At 61.5% G+C, this 21,830-nt stretch overlaps 2 protein-coding genes across 5 annotated transcripts in view; one reads left to right on the top strand and one right to left on the bottom strand.

Annotated features, from left to right (window-relative positions):
- Nucleotides 1–9,142, top strand: part of LOC114018492 (HLA class II histocompatibility antigen, DR beta 5 chain) — a 161,702-nt gene extending 152,560 nt beyond the window's left edge. For 3 of the 4 annotated variants that reach the window (XM_037913765.2, XM_037913766.2, XM_037913763.2), the window contains exons 2-6: nucleotides 3,278–3,547; nucleotides 4,613–4,894; nucleotides 6,491–6,601; nucleotides 8,362–8,385; nucleotides 8,754–9,142. In XM_037913765.2, coding sequence (XP_037769693.1) covers nucleotides 3,278–3,547; nucleotides 4,613–4,894; nucleotides 6,491–6,601; nucleotides 8,362–8,385; nucleotides 8,754–8,767 — 701 coding nt within the window. In that variant the 3' untranslated portion in view covers nucleotides 8,768–9,142. Of the gene's footprint in view, nucleotides 1–1,912; nucleotides 2,134–3,277; nucleotides 3,548–4,612; nucleotides 4,895–6,490; nucleotides 6,602–8,361; nucleotides 8,386–8,753 lie in introns of those variants that run through there. The other variant, XM_037913762.2, reaches the window with a different exon arrangement.
- Nucleotides 9,143–14,561: 5,419 nt separating this feature from the next.
- COL11A2 (collagen type XI alpha 2 chain) overlaps nucleotides 14,562–21,830 on the bottom strand; it is a 63,308-nt gene continuing 56,039 nt past the window's right edge. Inside the window, exons 64-67 of the mRNA XM_043527630.1 lie at nucleotides 20,935–21,047; nucleotides 20,494–20,562; nucleotides 19,407–19,640; nucleotides 14,562–16,265 (exon numbers count right to left, since the gene is read on the bottom strand). Of these exons, the coding sequence (XP_043383565.1) occupies nucleotides 16,119–16,265; nucleotides 19,407–19,640; nucleotides 20,494–20,562; nucleotides 20,935–21,047 (563 nt within the window). The 3' untranslated portion in view covers nucleotides 14,562–16,118. The remainder of the gene's footprint in view (nucleotides 16,266–19,406; nucleotides 19,641–20,493; nucleotides 20,563–20,934; nucleotides 21,048–21,830) is intronic.

A 21,830-nucleotide genomic window follows, 5' to 3' on the forward strand; every position in this document is an offset into this window, starting at 1 on the left:
GACGCGGCGCCACTGGGTGGAGTCTCCCCACACGGCGCTCACGCCACCCCCAGACACCCTGCTCTGCAGCACGGCTGTGTGCAGATGGGGGACTTGGCCGGCCCAGCTCTCCAGTGCGGGAGGGGGGGGTCACACCCCTGAGCCACAGAGATCTGCCGGGACAAGTGTAGACCAGGCCACACACGGGGTTTGGGGCATCATCCATGGAAGACTGGGACACGGGACCATGACCCATGAGGCCCCAGAGCGGGGACGGACTGGCTGAGGAGGTGGGGACGGGGACATGGGGCCTTTCCCCTCTGCTGGCACCGGCTCCGACCTGCTGTTAGTGACCAAACCCCCTCCCCCCGGGGTCTGTCCTGGGCCCTGTGTGGGTGTGTTGATCCGTGTCCCCTGCCCAAACCCGCTGCCATCCGTCCCCCCACCCCGCTAACGCGCTGGGTGTTCACACTGCCCCCCGGCAGGAGGGGCCGGGCGCTGGAGGGGCCAGAGAGGGGCTGGCCTGGGACCCAGGAGCCCTGGGGTCATTCCCGGCCCTGCCACAGACAGTGTGTGACCCTGGGCCAGTCACTGACTTCTCTGGGCCTCCCTCCCCAGCTGGGCATTGGGGACAATGGCCCGGCCCTGCCCCACAGGAGCGGGGGGTGTCACGGAGTCCCTGGGCGGTGCTCTGGGACTGCTCCCTACAAAGCCAGGCAGGACTCTGGGGAAGTCTCCTCTCTGGGAGCAGACTGTCTTCAGGACACACAGCTCACACAGCTTCCACCTTCCTGGGTCTGACCTCGGAGCATTCAGCATCCTCTGCCCCTCCGTGCGCTTCCCACAGCGAGTCCACCCAGGCGGGGTCCTGGGGAAGCCAGAGGGTCCTGCACCCCAACTTCGCAGTCAGACGGGACTCCCAGCCAGCCAGTAAAACAGAGGTTTATTAGACGACAGGAACATGGTCTAACACAGAGCTTGTAGGGCAGAGAACCGGACCCCTCAGCTGGGTCCATTTTGGGGGGCAGTGAGCCAGACAACCACGTCTGCCCATCACTCCATGTCCCAGCCAGCCCCAAACTGAAACTCCCTCCAGCCCCTCCTCCTCTGGGCTTTGTTCCTTTCCCGGGACAGGAGGGCACCGGATTCCTTTGTTCTCCAACCCTTTAGCTCTCACCTTGCAGGTGGGAAGGGCCCAGGCCCTCAGTTGCCAGGAAACAGGGTGTCGGCCATTCTCTGTGTCCAGACTCCTGCACACACCTGCCGTCTAGGGCTCTGCAATGATCATACACCCTTACCCCACCCCCTAGATACTTAAGAACTGCCTAGGGGAAACTGAGGACCCCCACACTATTCAGAGGATACATTAAGAACAGTCCCACTTTGTCACAGGGGGTGAATGCAGTGGAGAGGGGGAAGGGCTCAGAGAAGCCCCTTAAGGAGATCGATGGTGGGAGCAGCTGGGAGGCCGACCTGTGCCTGACCCATGGAGACTGAGCCCCCTGCTCTGGTGGGGTGCCTAGGGGGCAGAGCTCAGGCCCATGGAGGTGGGGGAAGCTCAGAACTTCTGCCTGTGGGGCCAGCCCCGAATCTTCCACTGGGCCTAAATTTATCCACAACCAGAGACCCCCCCCATAGACCCGGCCTGCCCCAGCCAGCAGCAGAGGGTCGAGGCACCAGGGGAAGGGGACGGAGGGTCCCAGTCCCATTGCTGGGGGCCCTGCTCTGGGGGGGGCTGGTCCCTGGGCTGGCCCCGCTCTCCAGCTGCCCCGGGGCCATGGCAGGCGCCGAGCGAGTCCTGCAGCCCGACCCCAGGCCCTGCTCTGCCCCCCACGAGGGAGAAGTATGGAACCGAGCCCTGCAGGGGCCAGCTCTGCCTGGCAACGGATGATGCTCCCCAGACCCGATGCTGCCTGGCCCCTGGGCTGGGAGTGCCCAATCCCCGGGGCCGTGGGCAGCGTCCCGGGTCTGGTGCTCGGAGCTGGGCAGAGAAGGTCTCAGTCTGCGGGGTCCCGACGACTTTCCAGATCTCTCCCTCCTGAGCAGCGATGGGGGCGGGTCGGATCCTGGGGGCCGGGAGCTGCTGGGCTGGGGCTCTGCTAGTGACACTGACGGTGCTGAGAAACCACCTGGCTCATTGCACGGAGCCCCCAGGTGAGCAGAGACCCCAGCGCCCCGGGGGCTTAATTTGGAATGAATGAGGGGCCGGGGCTCAGCCCTGGCAGAACTTAAGCACTGCCCAGCGCCCGGGGAGCCCCATCCTGGACAGGCACTGGGTGTATCTGGGGGGGGATCAGACCCCAGAGCTCTGGGGAGCCCTGTGCTGGGCAGGTGCTGGGTGTATCCGGGGGGGGATCGGACCCCACACACCCTGCGGATCATGTCCCAGTTTGGTGCTGTGTGTATCTGTGAGGTTGGATTGGACCCCACCTACATGCCCAGGGAGCCGCATGCCAGGCGGGCGCTGGGTGTATCAAGGGGTTCAGACCCCACATGCCCTGGGGAGCCCCATCCTGGTCACGGGTGCATTGGGGGAATCAGACCCTGCTCACCCCGGGGAGGCTGGTCAGCGCTGGGTGTATGAGGGAGGATCAGCCCCATATGCCCTGGTGAGACCCATCCAGGCAGACAGCAGATGTATGGGGCGGGGATTGGACCCCACACACCCGGGGAGCCCTGTCCTGGGCCGGTGCTGGGTGTGTCGGTCTCTGTCTTTTCTCCATGAGCTCCGGCTCCCTGTGTGGTGTTTGGGGGGGCCCCAGGCTGTGCAGGGGGAGGGGCCATGGGGGGAACCAGGCCCCTCCCATGGGGGTGAGACCCAATGCAGAGAATCGTTCGCTTTTACACCCTTCCCCCCCCTCCGGGGAACCTGGGGTCAATCCACATTAACAGGCCGCTCCAGAGCCAGACCCCGGGACCTTCTCCTGCCCCACAGCGACCGGCCCCCAGCCCCCGTGTCAGTGCCCCCGGCCTGGCTCCCCACCCCCCTGCGCCCCCCCATGTGTGCTGTGCCCCCCGTGACTCAGTCTCCCCGCACCCCGGCTGTGCCCCACCCCCATTCTCTGCTGTTCCTCCTGCCCCGCCCCTCCCCCCTGCTCAGTGTCCCCCAGCCCCCCGCCCCCCCCCCACGTCTCCCCACGTCACTGTCATTCCCCCCCCCCGACCTGCGGGCTCCCGCGGCGCCCAGTGGGTCCAGGGCGGGGCTGGGGGGGTCCCGGGCTCGGGTTGTTCCCCCCCCGCTGAGCTCCGAGCCCGGGGCAGGGGCGGGTCCTGAGCCCGGCCCGTCTCCGCCCCCCAGAGCATTTCCTGTACCAGACGAAGCACGAGTGTCACTTCGCCAACGGCACCGGGCGGGTCCGGTACCTGTACCGGGACATCTACAACGGGCGGCAGGACGTGCACTTCGACAGCGACGTGGGGGTGTTCGTGGCGGACACGGAGCTGGGCCGGCCCGACGCCGAGTATTGGAACAAGGACCCGGAGATCCTGGCGTACAGGCGAGCGGCGGTGGACACGTTCTGCCGGCACAACTACGGGGTGGACGCGCCTTTCACCGTCGACCGGAGAGGTGAGTGCGGGGGAGGGGCGGGACTCCGAGGGGGCGGGGCCGGAGAGGAGAGCGCGGGGCGGGGGCGGGGCTCTGAGGGGGCGGGGGCGGAGAGGGAGCGCGGGGCGGGGCTCTGAGGGGGCGGGGCCGGAGAGGGAGCGCGGGGGCGGGGCCGCAGCAGGACACGCCCTGCCCCGCGCCCTCCTTCTCTCTATGGGCGCGATCCGCCACCCGCACCCCGCGGGGGGAACCGAACGTCTCGCGCCACAGCGGGGGGGGCAGCAGGCGCTGGGGCGGGAAACTCCCCTTTCCCTCCCCCCGCCCCCTCCCGATCTGGCTGCGGCGCCCCCTGTCGGCAGGGAGCAGAGCCCCACCCGGGGTCAGTCTCTGGGGGGCCGGTGACCCCTCCCCCTTCCCAGCCCCCCCGCCCCTCGGAGGGGTTCAGCCCCCAGCGCCCCCCCAGACCCCTCTCGGGGCAGGCGGCTGCTGCGACTCCTACCCCCCTTCCTGGGCTTGGGGGGCCGGGCGATGGGGCAGAACTTTCCCCTCCCCCAACCCCACCCCTCCCCCCACTGGCAGGGGTCAGCGCAGCCCCTGGTCCCTGGCTGAGACCCCGTCTCCCAGGACCCCGAGGGTCAGACCGTGCCCGGCTCTGTCCCCATGGGGGTGACGGGACGCGACTCCCCTCGGACCCTTCCTGCCGGAGCCTGCCCAGGGCAACGGGGGGCAGGAGAGAACCAGCCCCACCCCAGGGCAGTGAGGGGGGAACGGGGTGGCCAGGGAATCAGACCCCACACACCACGGGGAGCCCCGTCTGTCCTGGGCGTGTCCCGGGGAACGGGACCTTACACATCCCGGGTGCCCTGCCCCGGGCAGCTGCCAGGTGTCTTGGGGGGGTCGGATGCCCTGTCCTGGAAAGGCACCGTGTGTATGGTTGGGGGGACTGGACTCCACACACCCTGGGGGGCATCGCCCTAGGCAGGTGCGGGGCACATGTGGGGGGGGGAATATTTCCCTGGAGGGGCCCCTGTTCTCTCTGAGCCCCCGTCCATCTCCAGACCCTTTCCCAGCTCTCTCTCCCCCCAGTTCAGCCCAAGGTGAAAGTTTCCCCCACGACATCGGAGTCTGGGCCCCACTCCCATCTTCTGGTTTGCTCCGTGACGGGGTTTTACCCCTCGGGGATCGAGATCAAGTGGCTGAAGAACGGGCAGGAGCAGACGGCCGGGGTGGTGTCCACGGAGCTGCTCCATAACGGAGACTGGACCTTCCAGATCCTGGTGATGCTGGAGATGAGCCCCCGGCGCGGGGACATCTACACCTGCCAGGTGGAGCACATCAGCCTGCAGGGCCCCCTCAGCGTGAACTGGGGTAAGAGCCTCTGGGTCAGCCAGCCCCCACAAATACCAGCCCAAGCCAAGACTTCAAAGCGCTGTCTACCGTAGCCTTTTGTTCTATTTACGGTTAATTACACTCCAGTGGGTTCAGCTCTGGGCTACAGTCTCAAGTTCAACAACCTTGTCTCTGTTTCTTCTGGATTTAGAGCCCATAGGAACACATGGAATCGTAGGAACCCAACGCATACAAGTCTTTTAGCAGTTTTATGAAGGTTACCAACAAAGTTATACATGTCACCGCATATACAAGTCCTAAACATAAGTCCCACGTGCTAGTTACACCTCCAGACTTACTCACCTCCTCCGAGATGGTGTTAGAGTCTGTTGCCCTCTCCTGGATTGACCAGCAATATGCGGGAGTGGTTCCTGCTGGCATTTTCCGTAGGACGCTCCATTTTCCTGCTCCGAGCACTTGGAAGTATTTATTGGTAACTTTGGTTTTATTTGAAACTTTAATTTCACTTCCTGCTTTTTATACTCCCTGGGCGGAGTTGAAATCCAGGTGCTGGTTTAGTTGCTACGGCGGTGGGTTGAGGTGGGGTGTGCTGACTGCTCAGTGGCATGGAATTCATTTGCTGCTGTATTTCTTACATGGCAACGCTCGGGAGAATTTAGGTTCGGGGTCCAGTACCGATGCGTGTCCACCCTGGGAGCACTCCTCCAGAAGTGCTGAACTCATTCTCTAAAGCTTATAGTTATAGTCAAACCCAACAGGTGCCAATGGTAGAAACTTATTTTGCTTTGGGATTCACAGATTAATTAGATTAGGGATTTTGGAAACAACAGCTGTAACAGCTGGAGAGACTTCATTTAAGTTTTGATCATCCGTACGAAGACGCCATGATCCATCTGGTTTTTGTCCTGGCCAAATGGGAGAATTGCATCAGGAAGTACACGCACAAATGATTTCTTGTTGCAGCAGAGGTTCAATGGTTTTAGCAGTGTAAGGTTTGGCCTGATTTGGGAAAGGACACTGCTTGTGTGGGGGGAAACTTTCTTCTAACATTTTAACAGTTACATCCAGATTTTTACATTTATGCTTGTGTTTAGCAAAAGCATCGACCCTACTCACAATTTTTAGAGCACTTGTATGAGCCCTGCTAACCCAAATCTATTGACCTGGGCTGGGAACTCCTGTTCTCCCTGTCTCACAGCACAAGGACAAGGGGACGCTTGATGGAGGGGGCAAATTCACACCTGGGAAAAGCAAGGACTTTTTTCACACACTGTGTAGTTACCCTGTGGAACTAACAGCCACAGGATATAACGGACCCAAGAGCTGAGCAAGGTTCACAAAGGGGTTGGCCATTTCTGTGGCTCACAGGAGTATCCAGGGCTAGACGAGTTCATGCTGACAATGGGCAGGGATGTCAGACCTCGTGCTGCAGAGCCGGAGCCCGATCTCTGATGATCCCAGACCGGGAGGAGCCCTGATGTCCCATAGCTGCACCTGCGGGCTCTGGCCCCGGGCTCTGCCCCGGCTGGCGCTGGTCCCTGGTGCTGACGGGAGCCTGGCCCGGAGGCCTCTGGCTCTGACCCGGCTGCCCGTTCCCCTTTCCCTGTCTCACAGAGGCACAGTCTGATGCTGCCAGGAGCAAGATGCTGACGGGCGTCGGGGGCTTCGTGCTGGGGCTGATCTTCCTGGTGCCAGGACTCCTCATCTACCTGAAGAATAAGAAAGGTGAATGGCTCCGGGCGGGGGCGGGCACCAGGGTGTCTCTGTGGGGGGATGTGGGCCTGGCTGCAGGCTCCTCCCCACCCCGCAGCAGGGGCTGCTCAGAGCCTGGCAGGGGCCTCCCAGCTTCTAGTCTCCTGGGGCTGGGGTCAGATCTCCCCCCCGCGCCCCCACGGGCAGGGACAGAGCAGGGGCCATGGGGAGATCTCAGTGGGGGGCCCCGGGGCCAGGCTGGGAGCTCCCACTCTCCCCTCCCCCGGCCGAGGCCCCGGGGTGGGACAGAGACCCCGACCCCTTGCAGTGCGGGGAGCTGCCCCTGGCCCGGGGCTCAGAGCCTTTCCCGTCCCGTCCCCCGAGGCAGGGATCCTGGGGCAGGGATTTACAATACTGCGTAACCCTTCTGCCCGTCAGAGTTGGCAGCAACAAGGGCCGGGTTCAGTATCTCTGGGTTCCATTCCAATAACACAATGCAAAACCAGCTCAAGCCCCCACCCAGTGACCTGGGACAAATATATACCACCCCCGCTGGGCGCCTCCAAGAGGCAAATCTTCCCCTCTCGCAAGCACAGAGTCTGAGTGTAGCAGAAAGCCTTTTAATAATAATAGAGAGAAACAGTGTGGCATTATGTTGGGGAAACACCACCAACAGGATTCCTAACACAACCCATGAGCAAAAAACCTACCCCAAGCAAATTGGGGCGTGTCCTTTCCCTTTGGTTCTTGAGTCCAGCAACCCCAAATCACCCAAAGTCCCAAAAGTCCAATGACCCAAAAGTCTCTGTCCCTGGTCAGGGCAGCCTCAGAGTTCAAAAGTTTATCTGCAGAGTTTTACCTCCCAACCTGAGTGGAGATGGGGAGGGGGGTTAAGGGGCACCTTACGTGGTCCAAATCTGATGGCCCCACCTCTCCATGGAGCTCCGCTCTGCCAGCTGTCCCATGAGCTGCTCTTGCCGTCCCGCAAACTGCTCTGCTCCACCAGCCGCTCCGCTCACCCTCCCGCAAACGGCTCCGCCATATAGCGTCAGGCTCCCCCACTACTTAACACAACACTCAGCGATTTCACCTCTGAGTAAGTTTAGCTCTGTTGTGATTTCAGCTCCTAGTAGGGGAGCCTCAGCGCTGGTGCACCATTGGCCCAAAGTGAATTCAGATCAGCAGCCTGTAACGGGACTCTTAATGGAAACAAAATTAGCTCTGATATTCCACAGTGGAAAAAAGAAAAAGTTCAATTAGCACATAAGGCCCAGACCACCAAGTATTAATATCTACCCCCAGCCTCTCTCCATTCACAGAGTTTTGGACCCCATGTCCCTTGCCTAGCGAGGGCTACTTAGGTGATGGCGAGTCCCTCCATCATAACAAAAGGCCAAGTACAGTTCCACTGTCCTCGATTCCCATAATCAGGGTAATAACAATTTATTCTTCCTGCCCCAATAACAGAGACACTGGGGATCCCACAGCAGCCAAAGTGACCATTTGGGCAGCTCTGGCCTCCTTCTAGGTGGGGTGGGTGTGCCTATGCAAATGAGATCAGCCCCTGAAGTTCTTTTCCACAACTTGACACACCTCACCTCCAGATGTCAGGGTGGGGTCTGCTCACAACTGTAATAACAGGCTGGGGGGGGAACCCCAGGTCTGGGGGTTTGACGGGGGCTGGGGTCCTAGTGAGGGACATTCCATGCTGTGGGGCAGGGGCTGGAGCTCTGACCCCCAGGATCTGGCTCCCCCTGCCCACGGCTCTGACCATGTCTCTCTTTGTTTTTCAGGGCGCCCCATTCCCCAACCTGCAGGTAATTTCAATTCCCCTTCCCCATTAAACCTGCCTCCCCCCACACTGACCACAGGCTGCCTGGGACACCCATGGGGCCACTGCTTCTGCCCCTCGGCCCATGACACCCGCCCGGCTCAGCCCAGGGGCAGCTGGGCAATGGGGCGCTGGCATCGCGGAGGAGGAGTCTGCGGCTCCCTCGGTCCCCGTTCAGGCCGATCCCCGAGCTGCTCCCGGGGGCAGAGGGTCCTGGGTCCTGCCGAGCATCGCCCAGCCCTGCGGCTGCCGGGCAGAGTCCCTGGGGGCGCCCTGGGGCCTGGCAGAGAAAATCCCCCATCCCTCCCGCTAGCCCCACGGCCAGGGGCTGATTTCTCTCCCCTCTCCCTGCAGGGCTCCTGAGTTAGATCCTGGGCGTCGGACCCCCGGCCGGCAGGAGTTTCCGTCCGTCCCTCCCAGCCCCTCACCCAGCCTGGAGAATGCAGAACCTGGGGCCGGTCCCTTCCCGTCCCCGTCTGCTTCCCGTGCTCTGCCCGGCTCCAGCCCGCGCTGCCCCCGCCTGGGGACCCGTCCCTGCCCCTCAGTCCCCACAGGGTCTGCCCCGGGGGCGACCCCTCCTGCGTTAACCGTTTCCCTGCCCCAGCCAAGCCCCACGTTCCCTCTCGCTGACCCCGCAGCCCTTGGGGAACCTTTGGGGGACGCTGCTCCACAGCCCGGGGGGAAGCCGGACCGAGGCCGGGCGCTGTTAGAACTGCTGCACCCTAATAAACCATCCCCAGCCCCCCCGGCTCCGTGCTCACTGCTCCCCCGGGGCCGGGACAGGGCTGGGGCCACTGGGCCCGCTGGGCTCTGGCTGGGGGGAGCGGGACGCAGGGCACAGAGCAGCTGCCCTGGGGGAGGGGACTCCCCAGACACACCATGGGGCCATTTAGCGGCTGGAGGGATCAGGGTTGTTGTGCTGGGGAGGGCCCTGGGCAGGGCCGGATCTGACGGGAGGGAGGGAGGGGGAGGACCCCAGAGGGGGGCACTGGGGGTGGGGGTGACCCCTGGGGGAGGCTGTGGGTTCCCAGTGCCGGTGCAGACCGGTTCCTTCCCCAGGGGTGGGGGCAGCAGGGAGGAGGCCGTGGGGGGCAGGGGCCCCAAGCCCCTTTCTTAGGGGAGAGGCAGCCGCAGAGCTCCTGGTTTCCAGCCCAGCTCTGAGTACGGGCCCCTGCAGACTCCAGCCCTAGAGCGCGGCCCCGCCGGGCTTTCTCTGCACAGGCTCCGTCTGGGAGGGCAAGTGGACGGGGCTGCGCTGAAGGGCCGGGATGTGGGGGGAGGGACTGGCTGGCTCAGGGGGTCAGGGCCGGGACATGGGGCCTTTGCAGTCCAGGGCCGTCAAGCCGGTGTCAGCAGAAAGTCCCCGTGCAATTGCTCACAGCCCAGTGGAGACATTTCTCAGGCCCCGCGACCCCAAAAGGGTTAACTCCCTACGTCATTTCACACACCGTCCGCCTGTGGGTGGACAGACAGACAGACTGATGTCTGCTTTTCCCCCTCACGTGGTTTCACTTCCCCCCGCCCCCAGGGATGGTTCTGAGCCCCCAGCCCCGGGCCCCAGCAGCATCCAACACACTCTGCTCCCCGGCCCGACTCTGCCCGGCGCCCGGTGATGCCGGGTCGGCGCCGCGCTGCCCATGGCCGAGCCCCGGAGGCGCTAACCCCGGCCCAGCGTCCTGCTTGTTGGTGCGTCAGTGAGACACCAGGGTCCCATGGGTGGGCATTATTTCGGTGCCAGGGACTTTCCACCCAAAACCACCCGGGCCTGCAGCCTGGCCGGCATCCGGGGGCCTGGCCCATCCCCACACCTGCACTGGAGAGGAATAAACTACGAGTGAAATGCAGCCCCGGTCGGTGTCCTCACCCCACGGTACAGAGGGGGACACTGAGGGCGAGCGACTTGTTAGAAGCCACAGAACTGTGATAGAACCCAGGAGTCCTGGTTCCCAGCCCCCCGCGCTAGACCCCACTCCCCTCGCAGAGCTAGGACAGAACCCAGGAGCCCTGGCTCCCAGCATGGGGGCTGTCTGTCCATCTGGGGTGCTCAGTCAGAGGAGTGGGGCTGGTGTGGAATGAGGGGTCCTGGCTGAGGATGGGGGTTTGGGGGTGCTCAGGCTCGGGGTGCAGACGGAGGGACAGGCTGCGGGTCACGGATACAGACATCCCTGCCCAAGCAGGACCCTGTGCAGCCGGCTTTTCTGTGGGCGGGTTCTGGGTGTGTGTGGGGGGGTCTGTGGGACACGTCCCCTCCCTCATGAGTGAGGCATTTCCCAAGAAATCAGGGCCATCCTGCGCTTCCCCCGCTGGATTCCCCCCACCCCACCCCATGTTCCTGCTCCCCGCCCCCCTGAGCTCTATGGAGAGGGTGCTGCTGTGGGGGTGAACGGAGCACCCCCCCAGTGACGCTCTCAGAGACAGACACAGGTCGCTCCCTGTCCCCACGGCGTCAGCAAATGCTGCTCCCTGCAGGGAGCCCAGCCAAGGGATCCCCCTGCCCCACCCCACCCCACCCTGGCACAGACCCATAGCTAATCCCATCCCAAAGCCGACAGCCTGCCCCACGGGGCTCCAGAGAGCAGGACCCAGTGTGAGCAGCAGTGGGGTGAATCCAGGGGGCTCTGCAAAGACCAGCTGCTCCCCCTGGGGCGGGGGTCAGGCCCTCTCCCCCCTGCCCACCCAGCTCGCACCCACCCAGCAACGGCTGCCACCAACACAAGATCTTGTCTTTATAGCTGGGTGTTTGCAAGGGACAGACCCTCCCCCAGGGCAGGAGACACATGGGGGGACCCCAGGGGGAAACACAGCCCTGTTCCCCCACCTCCACACCTGTCACAGAGGGCAGGGTCCCCTGGGCCCATAGGGGGGCTCTGATGGGGCCAGGCTCAGCAGGGGGAAGGCCGGGTCCCAGGGCAGTGCCAGGCGGCTGTCGGGCCTGGCTATGGAGATCCAGGTCCCCAGCCGGGGTCACTTGGCACTGACTGATGGCGCGACACCAAGTCACAGCAGCTGTGGGTCTGTCTGTGTTTGAAGCCGGGGCTGGGTGACGTCCTGGCTCCACTGAACTCATGGGCAGGACCCCCCCGCTTTCCATGGGGTCAGACTAGCTATGGGGCGGGGGGTGAGACTCTCCGCAGGTGTTTGGTCAAACCCAGGGCAGGGGTCTCCAGAGCTTCACCAGCCCCTGTCTGGCTCTGGGGCTGCCTCCGGCTCAGCGTGGGGGACCCTCCCCGGCCCCATGGGGACCTACCAGCCCCGATTCCCTCTGTCCTCTCCCCCTGCAATCCCCACACCGGCCTGTGGATGGGGGGGGGGGACGCCAGCCGGGCCCCTCCGGGCATCACAGAGCCGGCTGAGACTCCAGCAGTGCCTAGCGCTCGGGGGCCAAGCAGCCCCCCGTTCGAGGGGCTGGGTCGTCACGCCGCGCTGCCCGCCTGCTCCCCAGACATTGGGGCTCCTCAGGGCATCCTGGGTCAGGCCCCCGGAGATGGAGGTGCCACACGTGGCCTCGGCACATGCCCCCCCCAGTTCAAGGCAAGGGGCCTGCCCCACGCAGGGATGGAGCCGGGCTGAGGAGCAGCGGGGACGGGGGGCGAGACTCCTGGCAGGTGGCAGCGAGGGCAGCGTCTGGAGCACCGGGGTCGTTCGTTCAGGACAGCACTGGAGAGCTGGGGGAGCTCTAAGCCCCACGGCAATGGGGCAGCCGGGGCCCAGCTAGGGGGAACCTTGCTGGGGTGGGTGTGGGGGGGAAACGCAGTATGGGGGGAGGGGCTCAGTTTGACCCCAAACCCGCAGAGCACGTCAGCACACGCGGCTTCTCACAAAATCCAGGGGGTCGCTCAGCAGCTCGTAGCTCGGCACGTTTGCAGGATCGGGGCCTCTAGCCCCTTAGTGACCTGCCTGCGTCCCCCTCCCCCGCCGTTCTCAGCCCCTGGGATCTCGTGCCAGCTCCTCCCGCTGCCGGGACCTGGACCCGGCCGGGCGTTTCCCCAACAACCTGGGGCCTGACCCCGCCAGAGAGAGGTAGGTAGGGGTGTGTGTGTGTCTCCTTCACAGAGCCGTGAGCACGGGCGTGTACTTGGTGCAGTTCACCCCCGTTCCGGACACCTGCCCCTTCTGCGGCATGAGGGAGACCCTGGCGCACGTTTACCTGGCATGCGCCAGGTTGCAGCCCCGTTCCGGCTCCTTTTAGACATTGTTACGTTTCTGGTTGCACTTTTCCCCTCACCTCCTTATCTATGCACTCCCTATCCATGGCCCCACAAAGCCACGGGACCTCCCGGTCAACCTCCTCCTGGCCCTGACTAAAGTGGCCATCTACAAAACCAGAGTGAGGAGGTTGGCCGGGAGACTCCTGTGACTGTGGGGCCTATTTCCGACCCTCCGTCCGCTCACACCTCCGGGCAGAGTTATTCTGGGTGGCGTCCACTGACTCCCTTGATGCCTTGGAGGAGCAGTGGGCGCTGTCCCCATCCGGTTCCCTTTGTTTGACCCTTTGACCGCACTCCTGTCCCTGTTATTTCATTAGTTGTCCCCCAAAATCATTTGGTTTCCAGGTCCTGTAGATCCCCCCCTTGGACTGGGGGGGATTTTTTAGCAGTGGGGGGGCTTCCACCCGCCACTTCCTGGATCCCAATAGGACCAGGGGACCACAGGTGGAGTGATTTAGTTTTTTTAATTTTTTGATTTAGTTGGGGTTGGTCCTGCTCTGAGCAGGGGGTTGGACTAGGTGACCTCCTGAGGTCCCTTCCAACTCTGATATTCTAGGAGTCTATGAATGCCCCCCCAGGTAGCTGCCCCCCACAAAGCCTGCACACACCTGCGCCCCCCAGGTGATTACCTGGGTCCTGCCAAAGCTGCATGGCTCTGACTGACTCCAGGCTGAGGGTGGATCCCTCTGGGGCAACTCCTCCCCGCGTGCAAACCAGCATTGCCATCCGGGGGGGTGTTGCTGATTCACACAACTGAGTAACTGGGCTATTTCCACGCGTCCTTGTCATCGGGCGGGGAGGGGGTCTCCCGGATCCCTGCGTCAGGCCCCCGACTGGAGCGTCCCGGTCACAGACGTGTCTGGCTCCGGCTCCACAATCAGGAACGTCTCAGCCCCGTGTAAACGGCTGCATGACACACCAGGCAGCTGTGAATCGGGCGGGGCTTGGGGATAAAATCCAGCTGTGAACGGCTGGTGCAGGTCACAGGCTGGCCTTGCAGGGGGCCACGGATCTGCACGTGAGTTTGTTCATGGCCCGTATTTTCGTGGGGGGTGAAGGAAAACAGAGCAACGAAAAAAGCCCCGGGGTGGAGCAAAGCGCCCAAGCAGGGTGTGACAAAGTGGGACTGTTCTTAATGTTTCCTCTGAATAGTGTGGGGGTGCCTCAGTTTCCCCTAGGCAGTTCTTCAGTCTCTAGGGGGTGGGGTAAGGGTGTATGATCGTTGCAGAGCCCTAGAGGGCAGGTGTGTGCAGGGGTCTGGACACAGAGAATGGCCGACACCCTGTTTCCTGGCACCTGATGGCCTGGGCCCTTCCCCCCTGCAAGGTGAGAGCTAAAGGGTTGGAGAACAAAGGAATCAGGTGACCTCCTGGCCCGGGAAAGGAACAAAGCCCAGAGGAGGAGGGGCTGGAGGGAGTTTTCAGTTTGGGGCTGGCTGGGACATGGAGTGAAGGGCAGACGGGGTTGTCTGGCTCACTGCCCCTCCCCCAAAGTGGACCCAGCTGTGGAGTCCTGTTCTCTGCACCTACAAGCTCTGTGTTAGACCATTTTCCTGTCGTCTAATAAACCTTCTGTTTTACTGGCTGGCTGAGAGTCACGTCTGACTGCGGAGCTGGGGGGCAGGGCCCTCTGGCTTCCCCAGGACCCCGCCTGGGCGGACTCGCTGGGGGAAGCGCACGGAGGGGCAGAGGATGCTGAATGCTCCGGGGTCAGACCCAGGAAGGTGGAGCCAGGTGAGCTGTGTGTCCTGCAGTCAGGCTGCTCCCTGAGAGGAGACTTCCCCAGAGTCCTGCCTGGCTTCATGGGGAGCAGTTCCAGAGCATCGCCCGGGGACGCCGTGACACAGGGCAAGGCCAGCGGGAGGGTTGGGAGGGAGCTGAGGGGACGGGACAACAAAAATAACAACCCCCAAAAGCAGCAAAATTATAGCTGATATATTACAATACAACTTCCAAAATTACTTACAAACATTACACCGGCCGCCAGCTCAGCACTCCGGGGCGTGGGGGGGGGGCGCTGCCTGTTAGACCCCGAAAAGCAACGACAGTCACCCCATGAAACGTCTGTCCAGCAGCCCCAAGAAAATGAATTGGGTTCCCCCCCTGGCCCAGGACTGGCAGCGTCACGCCGGAGCGCATGGGCTCATTTGGGATTCAAAATCCGCGGCAGGGCCCAGACCCCTGTGTGTCTCCACGCCTTAAATAATATAATTAATTTAAAATAAAACAATAAAACCAGCGTCCTTCTCTTCGCTCCTCAGCTTCTTCCATGGGGGGAGGTTGGTGAAGGCTTTTAAATACACCCAGAGCAACAATCACTTGCAAATAGGCGGGAGTGGGGGGATCTGAGCACTGTGGAGATGTTAATTAACAGGCTTTATTCATTATTTTAACTGATATGGCAGGGAAGGAGGAGCCCTGTCCATGTCAATTAATGCTAATTAGTACCAGAGGGAAGGGGTGCACCCCACTGATATTAATTAATAAGATTTTCTCCTTTGATATTAATTAGTCCAATGGGGGAGGGGTTGGAGCCTCACAAATCAATACTAATTACCATAGTGGGGGAGGGGAGCAGAGAACCCTATCGAAATTAACATTTCTTCTTCCTTTGACATTAATTAGCGCCATGGAGGAGGGGGACTGGAGCCCATTGATAGGAATGAATGAAGCAGAGGAATCCCAGCCTGGACCAGACCAGTGAGCCCATCTAGCCTGGCCTCCCGCCTGTGGCTGCTCTGGGTGGAAAGGGCAGGAACCCTGCAGGAGGTGACTAAACCAGTAATTAAATGAGCCCTCAGTGAGGAGGAAGTTTCCTCCTGACCCCATCCCTGCAGGCCAGCACCTGCCCTGAAGCATGAGGGTCGTTGTCACTGCGACAGGTGTCAGCACTGTGGGGAGGGAGGACAGGAGCCCACTGGTGTTAACCCAGGTCCGCTGTCCACGATGCTGCCCGGCACAGGGGAGCTGGCCACCCTGCTGACGTTAATTAACCCTGGTTCGCTCACAATGTTCATTAGACATTAATGGCTTTGCTCCCCGGTCAGAGGGGAAATTGGGGTACTGGTTCCACCATTTCGGGGTGGCCCCAGTCTGGGGTTAGAGTTGAGGGGCTCTGGGAGATATGGAGGGTGTACCCTGAGGCATTCTGGGAAATATGGCCCACGGGATCTGATGGATATTGCTGGAGCATTCTGGGAGCTCTGGCTGGAGGATTGTGGGAGGGGGGATGTGGGGCTCCGAGGGATCCCGCCAGCACGTGGGTGTAATCGTCCCCCCTCTCTCTACATGTTAAAATACAGGTGGGCTCTAAGCGGTGACGTCTCTTCGGTGCCTCTCTCCGGTCCCTGGTCCCAGCAGGAGACGGCAGTGGGTGCGTTGGTCTCGGTGGTCGTGGCGTGTCCGTCCCTCGGGTGGCCAGAAGGCCCGGTAGCTTCGCTGCTCGGGGGATGGTGGGGCCTGGGCCAGGCTGGGACGTTCCCTCAGGGGCCAGGGCTCACGGGGGTTTGGTCCTAGCCCAGGAAACAGGCGGGTCCCACCTCGAACCCAAACTTCTGGTTAGGCTCCCCAAAGTCCGTGAAGTGCGCGTCCAGCAGGGGGAGCTGCTCCACACGGGGCGTGTTCACCTCCAGCACCGTCCTGTCCGGGCCCTTCCGCAGCTGCTGGGGGGGCGGGGGGAGGGTCAGGCCGCGGGGTCAGCGGCTCCAGGGCCTGTTCCTGCCACGGGCTCCCCGGGGGGCCTCTCGCTCCGCTGTAACCCGGGCTCCGCCCTCTGTTCCTGGCATGGACACCAGCCTGTCGCCTCCTTCTCCTGCATGCCCCATCCCCTCCCTCCACCGGGGCGTCTGCCTAGCCCCTGGAACCATCTGTCTGTTCCTGCACCCGGCATATTCATCTATCGATCCATCCTCCCCTCCCTTGAACTGGGGCGTCTGCCTAGCCCCTGGAACCGTCCGTCTGTTCCTGCACCCGGCGTATTCATCTATCGATCCATTCTCCCCTACCTCGAACCGGGGCATCTGCCTAGCCCTGGAACCGTCTGTCTGTTCCTGCACCCGGCATATTCATCTATCGATCCATCCTCCCCTCCCTCCGCCGGGGTGTCTGCCTAGCCCTGGAACCATCTGTCTGTTCCTACACCCGGTGTATTCATCTATCGATCCATCCTCCCCTCTCTCCGCCGGGGTGTCAGCCCAGCCCTGGAACTGTCTGTCCATTCCCGAGCTTGGTGCATCTGTCTGTCATATGTTCCTGCACCTGGTGCATCCATCCGTCTATTGCTACACCTGGCACGTCCACCTATCTATCCATCCTTCCCTCCCTCGCCCTAGTGTGTCTGTCTGGTCACCCAGCCGCCCCTCTGCGTATCCCTCTGCGTCCTGGAATCCTATTGCCTCTATCTGTCCATCATCCCCACTCCGGCTCCCGGTGCATCTGCCCATCCCACCCCGCAACTGTCTGGTCATCCAGCCTCCCTCCTAGTATATCCATCCATCCATCCCTCATCTCCTCATCCCTCCATCCCCATCCCCCATCCATCCAGCCTCCCTCCTAGTGTATCCATCCATCCATCCCTCATCTCCTCATCCCTCCCTTCCTCCTCCATCTATCCAGCCTCCCTCCTAGTGTATCCATCCACTCTCCTCAACCCTCCAACTGTCTATTCACCCCTCCCAGGGTATCCATCCTGTGACATTGCACTCTATATGATTTTATGAAAATATAATAATGAGTGTGAATATGTAACTGGAATATGCTTCATGCAAAAGGTCTCTTGTAAGGTATCATTACAAAGATTATAATCTACTCAGTGTGGGCATCCTATTTGTATGAACGTATCATTCTTGTATCTGAAGCTAGAAATATGAAATATAACTCTGAGGGCCTATTGTAATTGTGCCAAGTGTGGGCCATTAATGGTGGTTTGGGATTGTGATGGCTCCCATTAACCAGGACAATGGACTGTAGATGGCTCTGTTTACTTGTAAGTCTTCCTGTGGGCTGGCAAGTGGGTAATGCAGTCTTACAGTGCCATGTGATCATGTCACCTGACCTGGAATCCATCTTTAACCTGGTGCTTTTCCATTGAGAAGGAGGGGTGGGACCCCAGAGAGGGACAAAGGATTCCCACCTTGTGCAAAAGATATATAAGGGGGTGGAACAGAACAAAGGGGGCTGCAATCATGAGAAATCCCCTCGCTACCACCTGAGCTGGAACAAGGGCTGTACCGGGGAAAGGGTTGTGCCCAGACTAGGAAGGCGTCCAGACTGTGACAGAAGCTTATTGAAACATCTCTGAGGGTGAGGTTTTATCTGTAATCACTTTTTTACTATATTAGGCTTAGACTTGCATGTTTTATTTCATTTTGCTTGGTAATTCCCTGTGCTCAGGGGTAGTCTCAGCACATCAGCCGGCAGTTCCCAAAGGGGGTTTCTGTGACCCCACCCGTCACAGTGTTCGAAATCCGATGGGGTTTCCCTGCACAGGTTCGGATCCTGTTCGTGACGCCACTGTGACGGGCTGGATCACAGAAACCGACTCTGAGCCTGTTTTCCCCATCAGCTTGGGACGTCAGTGCCCTGCCTGTTTGTGCCAGACACGCCAGCCTGCTACAAACACAGACCCACGTCTGAACCACGTCTCCCACAAGCTGCAGGCTTAACTGAAAACAGCTTAAGAAGTGCTCCTGTCTCCAGCATTCGGATACCCAACTCCCAATGGGGTCCAAACCCCAAATAAATCCGTTTTACCCTCTATAAAGCTTATACAGGGTAAACTCATAAATTGTTCGCCCTCTATAACACTGATAGAGAGATATGCACAGCTGTTTGCCTCCCCAGGTATTAATACATACTCTGGGTTAATTAATAAGTAAAAAGTGATTTTATTAAATACAAAAAGAAGGATTTAAGTGGTTCCAAGTAATAACAGACAGAACAAAGTGAATTACCAAGCAAAATAAAATAAAACACATAAGTCTAAGCCTAGTAGAGTAAGAAAGTGATTACAGATGAAATCTCACCCTCAGAAATGTTCCAGTAAGCTTCTTTTACAGACTAGACTCCTTCTAGTCTGGGTCCAGCAATCTACTCACACCCCCTGTGGTTACTGTCCTTTGTTCCAGTTTTTTTCAGGTATCCTTTGGGGATGGAGAGGCTATCTCTTGAGCCAGCTGAAGACAAAATGGAGCGGTCTCTCAAGGCTTTACATAGTTTCTCCTTGTGGGTCTAAACCCCTCTCTCCCCCTGTGTAGAATCCACTCTACAAGATGGAGTTTTGGAGTCACATGTCCAAGTCACCTGTCCATGCATGACTCAGTTCTCTACAGGAACGTTCCCAGGAAAGCTCAGATGTGGATTGGCGTCTCTCAAGGTCCGTTGTTTGCCAAGTACTTCCATTTACCTGAATAATCCCCTGACACTATGTTGAGCAGATCTGCCTTAGGTGCTTCCTACAGCAAACACTTTAAATAGAAGCACAGAGCCAACGCTCATAACTTCAGATATAAACATGGTCCATGCATACCAATAGGATGAAGACTTCAGTAGAACATAACCTGTGCAAAGGTGTGTTACATGGCATATGTAGCGTAAAACAGATTCCAGTTATGTCATATTTACACTCATAAGCATATTTCTATAAAGCATTATGGGGTGCAACATCACATATCCCTCCCTCCCTGTATCTTCATCCCAGTATATCTGTCCCTCCCCAGACCTCCACATGCTCCCATCTCTCTCTTCGCCCCCTCCATCCCAGCCTGTCCCTCCCCCGGCTCCCCTCCCGGGGCCCCGCTCACCGCGCAGCCATCGGTAAGGGCCGTGATGTAGGGGCTGGTGTCGTAGCTCATGTCCTCCTCGTTGGCGCCCCGGAGGCGGAGGGCGCGCTGGTGGCCCCCAGAGGCGGCGCTGCGCCAGCCCACCGAACGCTGGCAGTGGTAGGTGAAGTTCTGCCGGGCGGCCACGCTGAGCAGCCGCAGGAAGGTGAGCTGCACCACGCCCACCGGGCGCCCGTCCGCGTCCATGTATGAGAACTGGGGGGCAGGGACATGTTAGGGGGAGACGTATGTTGTGGCCACCCCCCCGCACTCCCCGCTCGGGGCAAGGCGCAGGGAGCCCCTGCCCAGGGGGCACTCAGGGGGGATCAGAGTCTGCGTGCTGTGGAGAGGCAGGGAAAGAGATGGACAGAGCCGAGGACAAACAAATAGACAGAGCCCAGGACAGACGGATAGACAGAGCCCAGGACAGACGGATAGACAGAGCTACAGACGGGTTTCTCTGGTACGGATCTGCCACACCACAGACAGAGGGACTCAGGGCTGGACAGACATTAAACAGGCGACGAGCAGGGCAGACGAGACTCCAGGTGGATCTAGGAACGGGTAGCTTCCAGGACGGGTGGATGGATGGATCAGATAGAGGAGAGTCTGGGGGGACGGGCGGGGAGGTGAGGATCTAGGACTGGGGAGATACACCCTGGGGCCTGGGCACAGAGGGGGATTCCAGCGGGGATGAGGGGTGAGGATCTAGGACTGGGGAGATACACCCTGGGGGTTGGGCCCGGAGGGGGATGAATGACAGAGGAGTTTGAAGGCTGGACAGACGGACGTCAGCTGGAGGGGGGGTGCGGTCACGGGAGACCCCCCTGCAGACCCCAGGTGTCAGCAGGGGGTCAGTGTTGGAGCTGCAGGGTGCAGGAGGTATCTGTGCACACGCACATGCTGGGCCTGGCTCTGGGCTCATTCAGAGGGGCCAGGGCCGTGTATGGGGGGTGCGAGGTGTATTATCAGGGTGCAGGATCCCCAGGACCAGGCCGCCTGTTGGGGTGACCCTGGCGGTGTCATCGAGCCCAGGACACGCCCACCGGCCGCCCAGCCCGGCTCTCACCTTCCTGCCTTCCTGGAACTGGCTGAACCAGCGCGGGGGCTTCTCCTCCTGCCACGCAGACATCTGGACCTGGCAGGGGAGACCCAGAGAGACGGGCTCAGGGGGGGCTACGCCACGGGGTGCCCCACACGCGTGAGCCTGGCTGGGAGCTGGGGGCGAGGCTGGGGCTAAATCCTCCCTTCGGCCAGCCACAGCTGCTCCAGTGCCAAAACCAGACAGCGGCGTCTTGGGGCAGTTATAACGAGAGAACCCAGGAGTCCTGGCCCCCAGCCCCTGCCCCCTGGTTCTAACCCACCAGAGCCCACTCCCCTCCCAGAGCCCTGACTCCCAGCCCCGCCCCTTTCTAACCCACCAGAGCCCACTCCCCTCCCAGAGCTGGGGAGAGAACCCAGGAGTCCTGGCTGCCAGCTCCCCCTTCCCCTCAGCTCCCATCACACTCACCTCCTGCGTCTCTTTGGTGGGGAAGAGGCAGGTCTCCCCGCCAGCCGAGAAGTCGCAGTGCACCTTGAAGGAGTCCCGGGAGCAGCCCTCGTTGGGGTCGATCCAGTACTCGCCTGGGGGGTGAAGGGGGGTGTCAGTGCACAAAGAATCCCCTTCATTCCCCCCACTGAGCCACCCCAGCACCACGGCCCCCTAGCGCCGCCCTGGGGCATCGGGCCAGCCCTGGCTGCCCAGGGAGAGCCCCCTGCTGCCCCCTGCCCTGCTCCCTGCAGCCCAGCCCCCCAGTGCCACCCTGGGGCAATGGGGCCAGCCCTGGCTGCCTGGGGAGAGCCCCCTGCTCCGCTGCCTGCAGCCCAGCCCCCAGGGCCGCCCTGGGGCAATGGGGCCAGCCCTGGCTGCCCAGGGAGAGCCCCCTGCCCTGCTCCCTGCAGCCCAGCCCCCCAGTGCCGCCCTGGGGCAATGGGGCCAGCCCTGGCTGCCTGGGGAGAGCCCCCTGCTCCGCTGCCTGCAGCCCAGCCCCTAGCGCCGCCCTGGGGCAATGGGGCCAGCCCTGTCTGCCCGGGGAGAGCCCCCTGCTGCCCCCCGCCCTGCTCCCTGCAGCCCAGCCCCTAGCGCCGCCCTGGGGCAATGAGACCAGCCCTGACTGCCCGGGGAGAGCCCCCTGCTGCCCCCCGCCCTGCTCCCTGCAGCCCAGCCCCTAGCGCCGCCCTGGGGCAATGGGACCAGCCCTGTCTGCCCGGGGAGAGTCCCCTGCTGCCCCCCGCCCTGCTCCCTGCAGCCCAGCCCCTAGCGCCGCCCTGGGGCAATGGGACCAGCCCTGTCTGCCCGGGGAGGGCCCCCTGCTGCCCCTGACCCGCTCCCTGCAACAGAGGCCCCTAGCGCCGCCCCGTCTCCCA

This window comes from Chelonia mydas, chromosome 14 (assembly GCF_015237465.2).
Source record: "Chelonia mydas isolate rCheMyd1 chromosome 14, rCheMyd1.pri.v2, whole genome shotgun sequence".
Taxonomy (NCBI): Eukaryota; Metazoa; Chordata; order Testudines; family Cheloniidae; genus Chelonia; species Chelonia mydas.